Source organism: Zootoca vivipara, chromosome 3 (genome assembly GCF_965207765.1).
Source record: "Zootoca vivipara chromosome 3, rZooViv2.hap1.1, whole genome shotgun sequence".
Classification (NCBI taxonomy): Eukaryota; Metazoa; Chordata; class Lepidosauria; order Squamata; family Lacertidae; genus Zootoca; species Zootoca vivipara.
In genome coordinates, this window is record NC_142586.1 from 102,522,072 (window position 1) to 102,538,921 (window position 16,850).

The window sequence follows — 16,850 nt, forward strand, 5'->3', positions numbered from 1 at the left end:
GCAGCTGCAATGCAATTACCCCTCCGTGTACAACTGTGCTTCAGATTAAGGGGCGGGTGTCATGTCCTCAAGCATCAGGGCCACACTGCAAGGCACCCGCTGCTGCATGGGCGACTTTAAGAGGACTAGGCAAATTGATGGAGGGTAAGGCTATTGGTGGGTAGAGACAGCAAGTGCCTGTATACCAGCTGCTGGAGGGAAGAGCACGGTTGCACTTATATCCTGTATGTGGGATTTCCACAGGCATCTGACTGGTCACTCCGAGGACCGCAGGCTGGACTAGATAGGCCATTGACCTGGCCAGCAGAGCTCTTCGTATGTAGACTTCTGAGCAGCACTTGGCACTGGGGCCTGCCCCCCAAGTGTTTGAAATTCAGAGGCGATTTTCGAAGCCAAGTGAGCGAGCAGCCAGCTGGGAGCTGGGACATGGCTGCCGGTGCCGGCAGGAGCTGCAAATCCCGGGGATTTACGGGATATTTTTCAATTCGGGAGACCAGCGGGAAACGGATTTAAACCCGGGGGTTTCCCGCGAAAAATGGGAGACTTGACAGCTATGTATTTTTGTGTTGTTGGCAAAAGAACTTTGTGGGTTTCTCTATCACCACCTCTGCTTCTCTCTTTGCAAACTGGAGCAGCTCATTTCTAATTGTTCCTTCCGGCATCTTTATTAGGGCTGCCAGTTCCCTGCCCTGCAGAGCTGGAGGATAGGAAACTTCCCAAAATCACATCCTCAATGGTCCATCTAGCTGCGAAGAGTTCTCCAAAGTGTCAGGCAAATATCCTTCACATGTAATAATAATAATAATACCTTTATTGTCAATGTGCAACCTGTGTACAATGAAATTAACTGCCCCACACACACAAACACTCAATCTCATTGCACTCTGTCACCTGCTACATGAGCCTCTCTTTTTTTTAACCTGGGGATCCCAGGGATTGAACCCAAGGCCTTCTGCACTCAAAGCATGAGCTCTACCCACAGAGCTATGGTCCATCCACAGTGCATGTCACCCAGAACAAACAGAGCTTGATATGCTGTTGACCTTGCAAGTGAGAAGAACTTCCTCTGCTAAAGCAAAGCTCCACGAAGGGCAATGGGTGTGATGCAATGCATCAGAAACACAGAACATGGTACTGGATTCAGGATTAACATGGTACTGCTTATTCTGCTCCCACGAAAACTCAGTATGCATAAAAAGGAGCGGGCAAGCTTCCCGTTCTTATGGCTGGAAAGGCATGCTTGAAAGTGTGTGGTTAAAGCCTCCTTAAATCTCAGCAGCCGGAGGAATTGATAAACAAAGATTTCCTATGCTTGGTTGGCAAGGTGGGGGGAGAAAAACAGGATTCCAGTGCCTTCTGTTGGTTTTTGTTCATCCCCACTTCCTAACTAGAAAAACCAGGATAAATTAAGTAACACGGAAACGGGGAATAAATTACACAAGAGAAATTGTGCAAGTGTGCTCATTTTTGCCCTAGCATATGCACATTGCAGAACTGAACTTTTGTTGATGCAGAATTTTAATTTGATTTGTTTGAGCAAAGAGTAAACACAGCCCGGCCCTGCACACTGGAAGCAACTACTAAAGCAATAATTAGTTTCAATGAGAGAACGTATCAGCTTGCACACATGATGATTTTCACACCTCAAATACCTAAATTTATCATTTGCATGGGGAGTAACTGAAAGACAAATTATTTTGGAGGAGAGAGCTGAAAACCTGCAAACTGTTTTGCCGGAGGAAGACATGCCCTGCCAGCCTATGTAAGCAATAAGTCTGTACTTGCAGGAGATAATGGGTGTGGCTTCCATTTGTACAACTAGTGTTGTACCTTTGGCAGCGGCACATCTGACATAGGAGAGGAATTGCAAGGAACATCTTAATGCACATCAGGAATGGTGGAGGGCAGGATTGTTCAGTAGCAACACCAGTCCAGACCTCGGAGAGATTCTGGCAAACGAACCATACCAGGATGCTGAGTGGAACCCTCCAAGCTGGTTGTGCCTCAGAAGGCATCCAATAAAAAACCAACTCATGACTAAATGTGCATTGCGTGAGTTTAGTAACGCATTGGTGCAACAGCTGCAATTGAAAGGACTTGCAGATTTACACCTACAAGGCTGGCTTTGAATTGCATGTAGGGCACAGGGCCTTTTCTCTACTTTAAGCAGGCTTGCTTAAGTCAACAGTTTCAGAGGGCTGCTGTTTCTGCTCTACTCTGCGACCAGAATTCCATCAAGAAGGCATCAAAAAGCAATGCAGACTTAAAATGTGCCCTCGCCTCTATGGGAACGAGACAACGGAGTTCTTGGTTTGTGTCCAGATCTCTGCACATTATATATTTATATATATATTAGCATCTGATTGCTCTGGTAACTGCCATGTTCACCTCTATGTAGAAGCACACCCATTAGAAGGAAATAAAGATCATTCTTTGCTAGGGTGTGAGTGCTGCCCAGCTCCAACATAGCAGGAATAGAGGACAGTTTCTGAGCTTCTCCGGCCCATTTGCTATTCTAATTATTTTCAGACCAAAGAACATCTTGCTAATGGATGCAAGCTGCTGAATAATTTGCAGGTTTTCTTCCATGCCTCCTCCCCCAATGTGGAGGAAGAACTGGATAAATCCCAAGTACGGAAAAATAGGGATTCCTGACCCATATGACTTTGCCATGAGCTTTAGTGCTCGGACCCTAAACAGTTAAGTTAGGGCAACCTAGGAAATCTGGAATATTTTTTCCAGCCCTACTCAAGAGGGTAAAAGCTGACACCCCCCAATTCTTTCATGCTGACTGCTGGGGCATAGCAACAGTTTCTCAGCCGAAACTAACTGAAAGCCTCAAGTTACTTTTACACTTCCTCCCAGGATGCTCACAATTGCTTAGCACATTCTTAGGTGTCACACACTCACAACTATGCTTTCAGAAACTGCATCAGCATTGTTTTTTTTAGCAGGTTGTGTGAAAACTAGAACTGCTGTTTCATTGAATAGTAATAGCCATGCTAGCGCAACAGAACATTATTTACTGATAGTTTGAAAGAATTCCAGCCATCGTCGTTAGCAACTTTTAATCAATACCACAAGGGTAGCTGTATTCTGGTGCAACAAAAAAGATGACAAGCGTGCCTTGTGGCAGCGAAAAAGAATATGGCTGCAATCCTAACCACGTCTACTCAGAAGTAAATCTCAATGAATTCAATGGGGCATACTCCCAGATAAGTGGGATCCATAGCTGCCAAGTTATCCCTTTTTTTAAGGGATTTTCCCTTATGCTGAATAGGCTTCCTCGCGAGAAAAGGGAAAACTTGGCAGCTATGGTGGGATCTGTACGACAGCCTAAAATATTTTCAGCAGCCTGATCTCACTTCGTCATTTTATTCCCTCTCTCTTTGGCCACGTTCACACATTCACATTTAAAGAACTTTGATACCACTTTAGACCGTCATGGCTTCCACCCAAAAACTGTGGGAGCTGTAGTTTGCTTAGGGTGTTGAGAGTTATTAGGAGGCCCCTATTCCCTCACAGGGCTACAATTCTCAAGAGTTCCCTGTGGAGAGGTTTTGACTGCTAAACCACTCTGGGAACTGTAGCTCCTGAAATGGAATAGGGCTTTCCCAACAACTCTCAGCACCCTTAACAAACTGCAGTTCCCATAATCCTTGGGAGACAGCCGTGACTGTTCAAAGTGGTATCACAGAACTTCGAATGTATGCTGTGAATATGGCCCTGGTGCCCACGAATATACATATCTGTGAATGAGCGTTCCTACATTGGATGAAAGAGCCTCTAGTCCCTGAATGTTATGGCTTACAGTAAGTCTTCAAGACAACAATACAAGAAGAGAGGCATTTCCCGGTGCTTGCTTAGTCTCTTTCTTCACCCTACTCTACCTCAAGCCTATAAAAGAAGTCTGTTTCTGCAACCAGAGATGATGATGATTATTATTAAATTTGTATACCACCCTTCATCTGTAGATCTCAACATAAAAACACAAGATAAAAAAACACAAAATGCATAATAACAACAACAAGAGGGACAAACCAATAACGCCCTCTGCCCACCCCAAGTTGAATCTTACTTCAACACTAATTATTATTACTACTACTATTATTATTATTTATACCCCACCCATCTGGCTGGGTTTCCCCAGCCACTCTGGGCAGCTTCCAACAAAATATTTAAAATACAATAAAACATCAGACATTAAAAACTTCCCTAAACAGGGCTGCCTTCAGATGTCTTCTAAAATTATGGGATAGCATATTTCACTGCATCTGAGAGCAACCAGCTACCTTTGGGGAAAACCATAACCCTGTCCTCACTGCCATTAGGAGATGGAAAGCTTTCCACAATACATTGTTTGGTTTAATCCAAAGAAAGGGCACTTGTGGACTCCCAACAAGAATGAGCAAGGCCACAGATGATGGGAGCTGCAAGTCCAACTATTTCTAGAGATTCTTATCTCATTATACATGATAAAGCTTTCTTTAGCCATCTCACCCCTTGCTTTTTCCTGCAAGACCAATTGCAGTCGTCAACAGTCGTCAACAGGTTTACCACTCCTATCAGCCAATCACCCATTCCCACCACCCTTCTGAGTAATACCCCTCCCCACCTTCTGACTATACATATGGGTCTGGTGACTTCTGTTTCAGTGTATCTGAAGAAGTGTGCATGCACACGAAAGCTCATACCTATGACAAACTTAGTTGGTCTCTAAGGTGCTACTGGAAGGAAATTTTTTTATTTTTTTATTTCTAGAGAGCCACAGTTTCTCTCCCCCCCCCCAACCCGGGTGTGATCAATAACATTATCAAAGGGATCTGACCTTGAAAAGCTAATGTTTAGGACTCCTGTGATTCAAAATGGGAAGGAGAGGACTACCACCAACACATTCAAGTAGGAAAATGGGAATCTTCCATTGACTCAGGAAATGCTCGTCTGACTACTCCCTGGGTCATGTCATGGGGAAACCCCCAAGATACCTGCTGACCAACACAGTGGATGGTGTTCCTCTTCCTACTTGGGACACAATGAGCAAATATACACCAGGTGGAATTCCCAATTGTGTTTACATATTTTAGCACTAGAATTTATTTCTCTAGAGTTGCCCTGACTTATTAAAAGCTATTGATTGGAGGATATATCTTCGGAGAACTCTGGACTTCAGGCACAAAAAAACTTATTCCAAACTCACAGCTGATGAAAAATAATTTCAAATCCTAGGCCTCCATTTTTAAAAGCTCATCAGATCCTGCAAAGACCTTTCCAATTCCTAGATGACAGCATCAAGAGTTTAAGAACCCAAGCAACAATGCAGCTGGAATTTTTCCAGCCCTATCTTCCAAGTGACCTTTGTTTCTGAACGGGAAACTTAAATCATTCCAAATTGAGACCACCTCATGTATTCTAAGGAGAGGTGTCAGTGCTAAATGGAAGCAGACCCCAAAGAGGGGAAACCTTATCTACCAGAACCTCATCAAGAAGCCTCAGTGAAGTATTAACTCTAAGAGAACTTCAGTACCACACAGGCAACCTCATCTTTGACAATACAGTACACACATTGTACCATGGGAAGAACAACCCTTGTACTTCGAATCCTGCAGCACTGCTGTCCCTTTAACCCAAACTTCACCAATCTGGTGTCTTCCAGATGTTTTGGACTACAACTCCCATCAGCCCCAACCAGCATGGCCAATATAAGGGATGATGGGAGGTGTAGTTCAAAAACACCTGCAGCCCCAAAAGATGTTTCAGTCTAAATAGAGAAACAGATATTTTTGTTCTAACCTTTTTCCTTTTTTCTATTTACAATACTGCCACTTATTTGAATTTCAAGGAGGGGAAAAAATGCAAAATCTTCTTTTAGATTTTGAAAACAAGTCCACAACCTGTACACTTTTCTACCACAGTCAGTTCCATGAATGCCATCAATTAAGCTAAGCATCCTTCACTTGAATTTCTCTGCCATTAATTCTGTGCACCAAAATAGCATTTTGGTAATACCATCTAGGGATGCGGGTGGCCTAGGGCTTGCCGATCAGGAAGTCGGCAGTTCGAATCCCCGCAACGGGGTGAGCTCCCGTTGCTCGGTCCCAGCTCCTGCCAACCTAGCAGTTCGAAAGCACGCAAAAAAGTACAAGTAGATAAATAGGTACCGCTACAGCAGGAAGGTAAACGACGTTTCCGTGTGCTGCTCTGGTTCGCCAGAAGCGGCTTAGTCATGCTGGCCACATGACCTGGAAGCTGTACGCCGGCTCCCTCAGCTAATAATGCGAGATGAGCGTCGCAACCCCAGTCGGTCACAACTGGACCCAATGGTCAGGGGCCCTTTACCTTTACCTAATCTCCATCTACCCTAGACACACAAACTTGACTAGTCTTCTGTTCGGTTCCTTTCCCACAAGGTTTAGTTCTCACCCCTTATCCGTCTTAATTTAATGCCCCCCCCCATAAAATAGGTTCTGCCTATTTTTCATCTAAAACAACCGTATTTTATAATTAAATAAGAGGGTAAGTAGCAGAGCTCAGGAAATAATCACAAATTACCAAAACCCGATAGATGGAATATACTTATATTCAACACTTATATTTTTTAAAAAAATTGTCCTGTTTTATGTATATGATTTTGTTGCAATCCGTAAAACAACCACATAAGGTATATCATTATTATAATCACCATGTTTCAGATGAGGAAATGGAATCTGCTGAGGCCGTGTGGCTTGAATGGAAGGAATTTCAGGAGGTCCAACACCAACGGTAGATTTGAATTTTATAGTTCAGACACTTAATTATTATGCTACATGCTAAACCACCACATATTGCAGCCTCTCACATGCTTTTTTGGCTTGCATAGAGCTTTTATTTCTACTAGTGGTTTCCATTCTTCCTTTACCAATCCCCTTCTCCCTCTCTGATCCCACAATAACCTATCAGCACAGGGGCTGATATAGGAGCACTGATGGAAGCTGCAGTCCAAAATATCTGGTGGTCCCCAAGTTGGGGAAGGCTCCTCTAAGCCAACCAGACTGCAACAGACATCATGCAAAAGATGACTTCAGCATCCTACCTCTTCTGAATTCTCCGTGCCTCCATCTTTGCCACTGCCACTGCTACCGCCACCGCCGCCACCACCACCGCTGCTGCTGCTGCTGCTACTACTGGCTTTTGTAGTGCTTTTCGTGGACTTTGGAGGCTCCTAAGGAGGAAAAAGCACAGGAAAAAAGCACATTCAGATGCACTCTTTTACCAACAGCTTAACGAAGTTCATGGATCCTGCAAGACAAGCGTCACGAAACCCCCACAGAAAAAGAGGACACCATCCCATAAATAGGCTCCTTTACCATGCTCTCCATGTCGGTGCCCAAGAGACACACACTTCCTGGCGCAAGAGAAAGGTCTGTGTAAGGAAACACGCTGATCATCATCCAAGTGTTCCTGCTAGAACGATCAATTCTCTTCCCTTTAAAAAGGGCACCTGACTCTATTAAAAGTCCCACCCACTGGTGGGGGGTGGGCAGGCAGCTGCCTGTTTTGCAGCCTGTTGCTCTCTCTGCCTTAGCCAGAGCAGCCGGAGTCTCTGCTCCTGCCATCCTCCATGGGAAAGGGCTTATCTGCCAACAGCAAGCAAACGCTAGTACACTTGCTATTTAGAAAGCAGTTTGCAATGCAGGCAGGGAACAAAGACTGGAGGACAAACTGAAAAGAGGTTCTCAAGCTGAGGGGCGGGAGCTCCATTCAACTGGTGTGTGGACAGTCAACAAAATCTGTATTCAGCCTATTTTTTCCTCCCTAACACAGACGGAAGCCCTACTGACCAAGATAGAATTCAATGGGGCTCTCTCTCAGGCAAGTGTGTACAGGCTACAATCTAAAGGAACTTCATCATACCAAGTTCAGATACCTAGGGGTACAAATAACCAAAAACCTCAACAAATTATACCTGCACAACTATAAACCCCTGTGGCAGCAAATAAACAAAGACCTAAAGAGATGGAGCAATATGAACTTCACCCTCTCAGATAAAATGGCCATGATCAAAATGATCATTCTCCCAAAATTAACCTACTTATTCCAAACCCTCCCAATCTGGATCCCCCCAACCCAACTTCGCAGATGGCAGAAAAAACTATACTCTTTTATCTTCTCGCATAAAAAACCAAGAATAAGCACCAAATACCTGCACCTTCCCACCTCACAAGGAGGATGGGGAATCCCCAACATAGAAACATATTATAGAGCCAACCAAATACGACATATAATCCCATATATACTGGAAGATGAAACAAAACAATGGATACACTTAGAAAGGGACACGATTGATAGTATTTGCACCTCAGCATACCCACTCCTCCCAAACAAACTAAGGAAGATACCCGCAACACTAAACAGGTACACACAAACCATGTTCAAAGCATGGAAAACAGAGACAGACAAATTATCCCCAACCTCATCCCCACTAATCCCCCTGGCTTACCATCCGCTATTCCACCATGCAGCACAAAACCTCCAGATAAAAACCTGGCAGACCAAAGGCTTATATCGCCTAATAGACTTTTATAAAAACAACCAACCTATGACAACACAAGAAATACAGGACAAACTAGAAGACATCCAAATATCCTGGTTAGCACAACACCAACTACATGCCCTCTTAAACAATCCAGTTGTAAAATCAGCAGCGACCAGACCCCTAACTACCTTTGAAAACCTCATCCTGACGACGACGGGACAGGGCAAAGGGATGGTATCTGCAATATATAAAATACTGCTCCAAAACCCCACAAGCCCCCTAGACACAATCAAAAGACAATGGGAAGACGACATAGGCTATGAAATTAATCCCGCCCAATGGACCAAAATGTGGTCTAAACCCCCCTTTAAATCCATATCAGCAAAAAGAAAAGAACTCACTCTGAAAATCATCTACAGGTGGTACCTAACACCACGGAAACTAGCGATAATACGCCCAGGAACATCACCAAAATGCTGGAGAGGATGCACCTCAACAGGCACATACTTCCACATGTGGTGGGAGTGCCCCAAAATCCAACTATTCTGGAAAACAACCATAAGAGAAATAGGTAAAATAACCCAACAAACTTTAGAATTCACCCCAGAACTGGCCTTGCTAAACATCTTCCAGGACAATAACGCGCACCTACATCACAAAGAACTCATAACCCACTTACTCTCAGCAACCAGAAGCACCATAACCAGACACTGGAAAGACCTGTCAGGAATAAACATGGACCATTGGTACCAAATAGTATGGGAAACAGCCCTACTAGAAAAATTAACCAATAAGTTGAAACTGACACGGGGACAAATAGAAGAGGATGGCTTCACCCCGGTATGGTTCCCCTTTATCACATACACAGCCCAACAAGATAACGACAAAAACCCACCAACAGCATACAAATCCATATGGTTAACCTGACCCACAACACTCACCCCCTTGCTCACAAACAAAACAAAGACCACCACAGCTAACCACAAAGGAACAACCATATCCTAGGCCAACCCCAGCATCTCTCACCAACAAAGGAAAACAAGCGAACAACAGAGAACCTATGCAAATGTCGCTGACAAGAAAAAACCCACCCCACCCACCCCCCACCCACTATCCTTCCCCTCCCCTCACCAATGTCTCAACAAACAAAACTGAGATTGTAACAATCTTAAGAGAGACATTGCTCTCATCTCTGTAAACCAAGAAAATCCTTAATAAAAATGATTAAAAAAAAAAAGACAAAAAAAAAAATAAAGGAACTTCATCACAGGTAAGGAAAATACATTTACCAGTTATATTAAAACATATTTTGCAAGGGAATTTGACCTGCGCCAAGGCATACATGATGGGCTGCTGCGGAAAATGACGCTTTAGTGAGCCTGTGCAGCATAGTGGTTAAGAGTACATACTGGACTAGGCCTGGGTTCAAATCCTCTCTCAGCCATGAAGCTTGCTGGGTGACTTTGTGCCAGCCATTCACTCTCAGTCTACCTTGCAGGGTTGCTTTGAGGATAAAATGGGGAGCAGAACAGGCTTGTTTGAGGAAAGGTGGGATAGAAATAATAACAAATAGTATCCATGCTGCAGGACCACCTTTTTTCTTCTTCTTCTGTGAAATGCATGTGTTAGATAACCATATTGTGAAGAGATTCTGTGTTGTGCCTTTAGGTCCATATCCACTGCTCAAATAAAATGTGGGAGAGATCATCAGGAGATTTGGGCCGAGTGTCCATCAGTATGTGGAAGATACTCAGCTCTACCTCTCATTTAAAACCAGGGACTACCTCTGAAGGTGACCTGGAAACAACAATTGATCCAAAATGCAGTTGCTAGACTGGTGACTGGGAGCAGCCACCAGGGTCCTAAAAGATCTACATTGGTTCCCAGTATGTTTCCAAGCACAATTCAAAGTGCTGGTGTTGACCTTTAAAGCCCTAACAGCGTCAGCCCTATATACCTAAAAGAGTGTCTCTACCCCATCATTCAGCTCGGACACTGAAGTCCAAGCTCCAAGGGCGTTCTGGCCCTTCCCTCATTGCGAGAAGTGAAGTTACAAGGAATCAGGCAGAGGGCCTTCTCGGGTCCCCTAGTCAGGTGTCAAACAGATAAACAACTACCGGTAGTAGACATTTGAAAGCAGCCCTGTTTCAAGAAGCTTTTAATGCTTGATGTGAGGTCCCCCCCCCTCCCCTCTGTATTTTTCTGGAAGCCGCCCAGAGTGGCCGGGGTAATCCAGTCAGATGGGTGGGGTACAGTGTTAGAAACTAAGATATGAAGCTAGGAGCTAAATGGCACCTTAAATCTAGGTTATGGGCACAACAACGTAATGTCTAGGCACACTTTTTAAATAATAAGAATACAGAGCTGAAAATGAATGAACTGCAGCTAAAATATTATGTTCATTTTTCACACGGTCCCTGCCCACCCCCCTAATATTCTTAAGAGGGTCTCTTATCCAGTCTTCAGAGAGTAGCTGGAAGTGGGGAGGCAGAAAAAAAGGTCTGTATTTCCTTCCACTCCGCAGTTTTAATTTGAAATTTTAGGCACAGTGCTGCATCCAGAGTTCAGAAATTGCTCACACTACTGTAATGAAATTCCCTGTCGCAAAATGTGCCTAGAACAATGGGAGTTTTGAACACTGGTGGGGTATAAGAAATTTATCTGAAAGGTATCTGAAATTTAGCTGAAAGGTATCTGAAGAAGCATGCATGCACACGAAAGCGCATACCAATGACAAACTTAGTCCAGGCACCCCCAAACTGCGGCCCTCCAGATGTTTTGGCCTACAACTCCCATGATCCCTAGCTAACAGGACCAGTGGTCGGGGAAGATGGGAATTGTAGTCCAAAACATCTGGAGGGCCGAAGTTTGGGGGTGCCTGACTTAGTTGGTCTCTAAGGCACTACTGGAATGATTTTTTAAAAAAGAAATTTACTATTATTGTTATTGTTATTTACATGTTCCTGCTTCATGAAGGTGAACATTGGTACACAGGAACTTGTCTTGTTCTAAGTTCAAAGCCATCTAAAGCCTGGCAGCTGTTTTCCAGTGTTTAGAGGGGTCTTTCTTGGCCCTACTGAGAGCATCTGAAAATTGAACATGCAGCCTTCCCTATGCAATGCATGTCCACTTCCACTAGCAGGCATGTTGCACTCATGAGCCTTTAGCTCAGCATGCCAACATACCCCACTTTGCATACTTCCTCTCTGCAACCGATCCACACATTTGTGCCACGTCGTATGTTGTAGAGAGGCACCACGCCTACATTGCACATTACATGGATACACACATTACTTCTGGGGGGGGGGGCAAGTCTTTCAGACTCTGCACATTTGTTTGTGTTCTGCATACTTCTGCAGTGCACAGGAGTTCTGTCTTCTATCCCCTTAAAGCTATGCACAAATGCCTGGGCAATGTTTGCGCAAGGTCCTCTGTTTGCTCCCACTTAGCACCCAGAGCCTCCTGTGTCCCAATATCGGCCCCACCAGGTGCTTACACCAGAGTTTCCCAACCTTGTGCCTCCAGATGTTTTGGGGCTACAACCCCCATCATCCCTACCGTGTTTCTCATATTATAAGACACGTCTTATATTTATTTTTTCCTCAAAAAAACACACTATGGCTTATTTTCAAGGGATGTCTTATTTTTTTCCTCCTCCTCCTGCCACGGCCGGCATTGCTGCTGCGCCTATCACTATGTCTTATTTTCGGGGTATGGCTTATATTCCTTGAATGCTTAAAAATCCTGCTATGGCTTATTTTATGGGTATGTCTTAAAATATGAGAAACAGGGTAGCTAGCAAGAACAGTGGTCAGGAATGATGGGAATTGTAGTCCGAAAACAGCTGGAGGCACAAGGTTGGGAAACACTGGCTTACACTACCTATACAGCCTCCTCTGCATTTGCACATAGCACACACATGAACTCTGTGCCCCGCACAAAGTAACACAATCAAACCTTCCCCTCCCCCCCAAGATTCTCCCTCTTTAGGTGCACACAATCCTTCCTAAATATCATATCGGCAATGCCTTTCTACATGGGCCCTGACTTTGCCCCACTTCCACAGTGGGGCGCTCCTACCGCTTGCCTAAATCTGCATTTGCCCCAGTGCCGGCTTAGGTGTGGTTGCAATGCACTGCGAAAGGCAACGATGACTGTGTACACTTTCCCACAACTTTGTGCTTAAAAAGCAACGGCCCGATTTAAAGGGAGCAATCTGCCCTTAGGCCCCTGCTGCACGGCAAGACAGGTGTGAGGCCTATTGTGCTTGTCTGACCTCCGAACGCAACACACACATACACACAGGGGCATCGCGCACACGCCTGCACAGGGAGCCCCCGAACCGGAAGCGATGGACGCGGAGGAAGCATACAAAGCAGCGCAGCGCATCCTCCGCTATAGATGCGCGCACACTGCATTCTAGGACGCCCAGGCCCAGATCCGTGTTGGGTTCCACCACCACCCCGCTTCCGGCACTGCCACGGAGACCGTCACTACTAGATTCCCTCTTTCTCCGCAAGCAAACAAGCACTCAACCCAACCCAACCCAACCCCCCGTCCGTCCGTGCCATGCAACGGCGCTTGCCTATGCACCATGCTGCGATCGCCGCTTCTCTTCCCTCCCTCGCCTTACACTAGGCCCCTGGATTTCCCCTTCCACCCCGTCTAGGATGCAACGGCCTCTTGCTCGTGAGCACCCTTGTGTTACGGTGCCGCCGCCGCCACCCTCCTCAGCCCGCCTCTCCCCAGGTGCAAGGCTCCTGCACGAGTGCGGACATTTTCTCCCCTGTGTGGGTGCTTGTCAGTCTGCGCGTGTGCGCGCGCGCGTGTGAGCCTAACTCGGGGCCCGTGCTCAGAGGTAGTAACAACAAATAGGCTGTGCATTGTCTAGACCAGGGCGTCTTTCCCTGCAATTAGATCTAAATATTTGTATTTGTGTGTTTTGGGTGTATGCTTAACCCAGGGCTCGTCCCCACGGATAATAACAAATATGCTGTGCATTGTCTGGCCCGTGCGTCCTCCCCCCGCCCCTCTAAATATATATGCATTAGATGTAGATACAGAAATAAAGATACATATGTGTTTGTGTATGCTTAACCCAGGGGGCCCGTGCTTAGAGTGTAGTGACAAATACGCTGTGCGTTGCCCGGTCAGTGCCTTTCCTAAATATATGTGAATCAGATATTGATATAAAGATGTGTGTGCGTGCGCGCGCGCGCTTAACCCAAGGGGCCCGTGCTCAGGGGTAATAACAAATATGTGGTGCATTGTCTGGCCAGTGCGCCCTTTCCTACATAGGATACACACATACGTGTGTGTGTGTGTTGCAAACCTAGACCTGCAGGTGTGTGCACTGATTTGCTCGTCCTGGATGAGAGTGTATGTGTGTGTGTGTTGCACAGGCACACGGATCCTGCGTCGAAGCACCGGGCTGCTGCAAGTGCAGCTTTGCTTCCTGCCTGCGTCCCCGGCCCCCTCGACGCGCGGGGCGGTTCCACTCCCGGCGGAGGCCCCGAGCTCGGATGCCGCCAGGCCCCGGGAAAGGCTTTGGCGCCAGGGCGCTCCCGCCCACCCCACCGACCCGGCCCTGGGGCGGGGTGGTGCGAGAGATGGGGGTGGACCGACCCCGGGGCGCCGCCACCCGCTCGCTCACCTTCTCTTTCTTCAGCTTGTAGGGCATCCCGGACCTCGAAAACGCTCGCTCGGCCTCTCCCGCCGCCGGCCCGGCCTCCTCTCGTCGCCCTCCCTCGGTTTCTCCTCGCCGCCGCCTCCTCCTCCCTCCTCTGCGCTGGGTTGGGTGAGCCCCCGATTGGACCCGCTCGGCCGAACCTGCCTGGCAACCACCTCGCTGCCTCCGCTTCATTGGCCGCCGGCGGCCGCGCCGATTTTTGCCATTGGCGGGCCTGTTTGAAGGACAGCTGGGGAGGGCGGGAGGAGGCCGCTGCCGGTTTTGCAAAAAGGCGCCGCCGTGGTTGTAGGGAAAGCGGGTGGGATTGGAAGAGGAGGAGGAGGAGGGCGGCAGGGGGGCGAGGGGGCTTCTCTGCCGCCGGCTGCTCGAGGTGGGGGGGGGGACCTGCCGGATTATGGATATAGGTCACCATGGCTGCTTCGAATAAGTTGGAAGGGGTGTGGGTGCCGTGAGGATGTGGACGCCGCGACTGGGCGCCCTTTTGTGAAATAAGGGACAGGCCTCTTTTCTTTCTCTCTGTGTGTGTCTGTTTTCTGTGTCATTGTCAAGGAGAAACGCCGGTGGAGAAGGCAACCCCACGAAGTGAAAGGTTGCCATGAATGAAGCTGCTCCCAGAGAATGGCAACTGCATTGCAGTTATAATTCTTTGCACACGCACACACACTTAAAAAGTGCCAGCCATTAATAATGTTTTGGTCACTGCTCCTTCAAGTACAGTACAGTACGAGGTTTCTGCTATTATATGAAGCGGCAAAAATTATAATTAAAAAATTCAACAATAGGAGGAACCGTAAAACAGATTTAACAACAACAACAACAATTGAAGACCGTTCTAGGAAAATAGGGGTTATGCAACCCAACTCCTGATCAAGATCCAAAATCGGTAAGAGAAAACAAACTTGAGACACAGGACCGGAACAATAATTCAGGACCTATCTAAAATTTCAGTAGAACCACATGAGAGAGTTTAAGCGCTGCTTAACATTCCTGTTGAAACTGGTGGGGCTTAAGTTAGCTTATTTTGGCTGGTTTGTGCCCAACTTTGTCAGGAAAGAAAGTGAAAACAAAAAGGCGGAAATCCTAAACACAACTAATGGTAACTAGAAGTGTGTTGGGTATTTAGCTCTGAGCTCCTTGGAGAAAATAACGAATTATTTTTGCAAGAGATACATAAACAAGCAGAGCAATATAAAACAAACAATACTGCAGTGAGGATACGAAATAAACACTGGGTGATCATCAGCAAACTTCTATCACAACTAAAATGAAGAGATCAGAATATCATTATCAGGACTTTCAATAAAGAAAATGTGTTTCTCGTTTTTTTGCTTTAGTTTTTTTTGTTCTCTAACCCAAAGAGCAATGGTGCCTTGGAACTGTATCAAGCCAGATAGATTTATGGGAATCGGGTGGCAGGTTTAGACCACTTTGTTAAACCACATAGGTTATAAATGGATACCATGTACCATCAAACAAGCCCTTTTTATTTCATTCCCCTTAGGTGTCTGTCTGTTGCATTCAGCCAGTTTTTCTCCTACTGCCAGATTAACGCAAATGTATTACAATCTCTAAGCACGCAATCCTTAATTTTAAAAAAAGGATTGAAGGTCTTGTAAATGGCATTCTACATTGTTTCCGGGAATATGGACATGCATGTGAGACTAGGGTCCATCAGAATAAGTTGCTTATTTATTCAAGGAAACACAATACAAACAGAAACCTATGGGCAAGACTGGCCATGGTAAAGCAGTTGCCAGAACTGACAATCTGTACCTCCTGTCTGGCTCTTTCCCCAGCAATCGTGAACTTCATTGGGGAGGTGCTCTCTGTTCTTTGTTCTGCAACATGCAGAACTCTTTGTGCCCTTGGAGAAAAAGGAGGAGGGAAGCGGAGTACAGTAGAACCAGCAGGCTCCTGTGCGTGGCTGGGGAATAAATAACTTCATCATCATCATTTATTACAGTATTATTAATCTGTTGCAGCCTCAGTCCCCACCTCCTCTGCAGCTGACTGTCCTACACCTGCAGTGCTTTCTGCCTCTTCTTCCTCTCTCTCACTCAAGCCTGTTGCTTGTTCAGCATCCAACCATTCTGCCCTACCCTTCATCCTCTGACCTGTCTTCAGTGCCCCACCACCACTCCCTTGGTTCCGAGCCTTCCTCTGCTGAGGCTTCTCTGGTTCTCCCAACACCCCTAGAGCCCATTTGGGGGGGATGCAGGAGGAAGAGAGGAGTAAAAGCCCTATTGTGCAAGGAGTAAAAGCCCTATTGTTCTGCATGGCTTCCATGACGAGGCTCTTTAAGGGAATCCCACCCTTTGGTTCTAGCAGATATTTAAGGCAGGTTTTAGATAGGGGGATTCAACCTGATGTGTCATCCCAGGACAGTGTCTGTGTCATAAATCAGCCACATTTATTTGCTAAAAACCCGTGGTCAACACAAAAATATGGGCATAAGCAACTTGAGAGAGACATACAAGAACAGGTGATCCCCAGCACATTTTACCCCATTTTGTAGGCTACATTTTATTCTGATCTGATTGGTTAAATATGTTACTGTATGTATATCAATCAACTAGTGAACCTGAATGGAAGTGAGAGCTGGACCATAAAGAAGGCTGATCGCCGAAGAATTGATGCTTTTGAATTATG

At 46.0% G+C, this 16,850-nt stretch overlaps 1 protein-coding gene across 4 annotated transcripts in view; it reads right to left on the reverse strand.

The window, feature by feature from the left end:
• The window catches only part of PPP2R5D (protein phosphatase 2 regulatory subunit B'delta), a 57,394-nt gene extending 43,122 nt beyond the window's left edge, over positions 1-14,272 (reverse strand). For 2 of the 4 annotated variants that reach the window (XM_035111121.3, XM_035111123.3), the window contains exons 1-2: positions 14,166-14,272; positions 7,070-7,198 (exon numbers count right to left, since the gene is read on the reverse strand). In XM_035111121.3, coding sequence (XP_034967012.3) covers positions 7,070-7,198; positions 14,166-14,192 — 156 coding nt within the window. In that variant the 5' untranslated portion in view covers positions 14,193-14,272. Of the gene's footprint in view, positions 1-7,069; positions 7,199-7,343; positions 8,346-14,165 lie in introns of those variants that run through there. The other 2 variants (XM_088666780.1, XM_088666781.1) reach the window with 1 other exon arrangement.
• Positions 14,273-16,850: the final 2,578 nt, after the last annotated feature.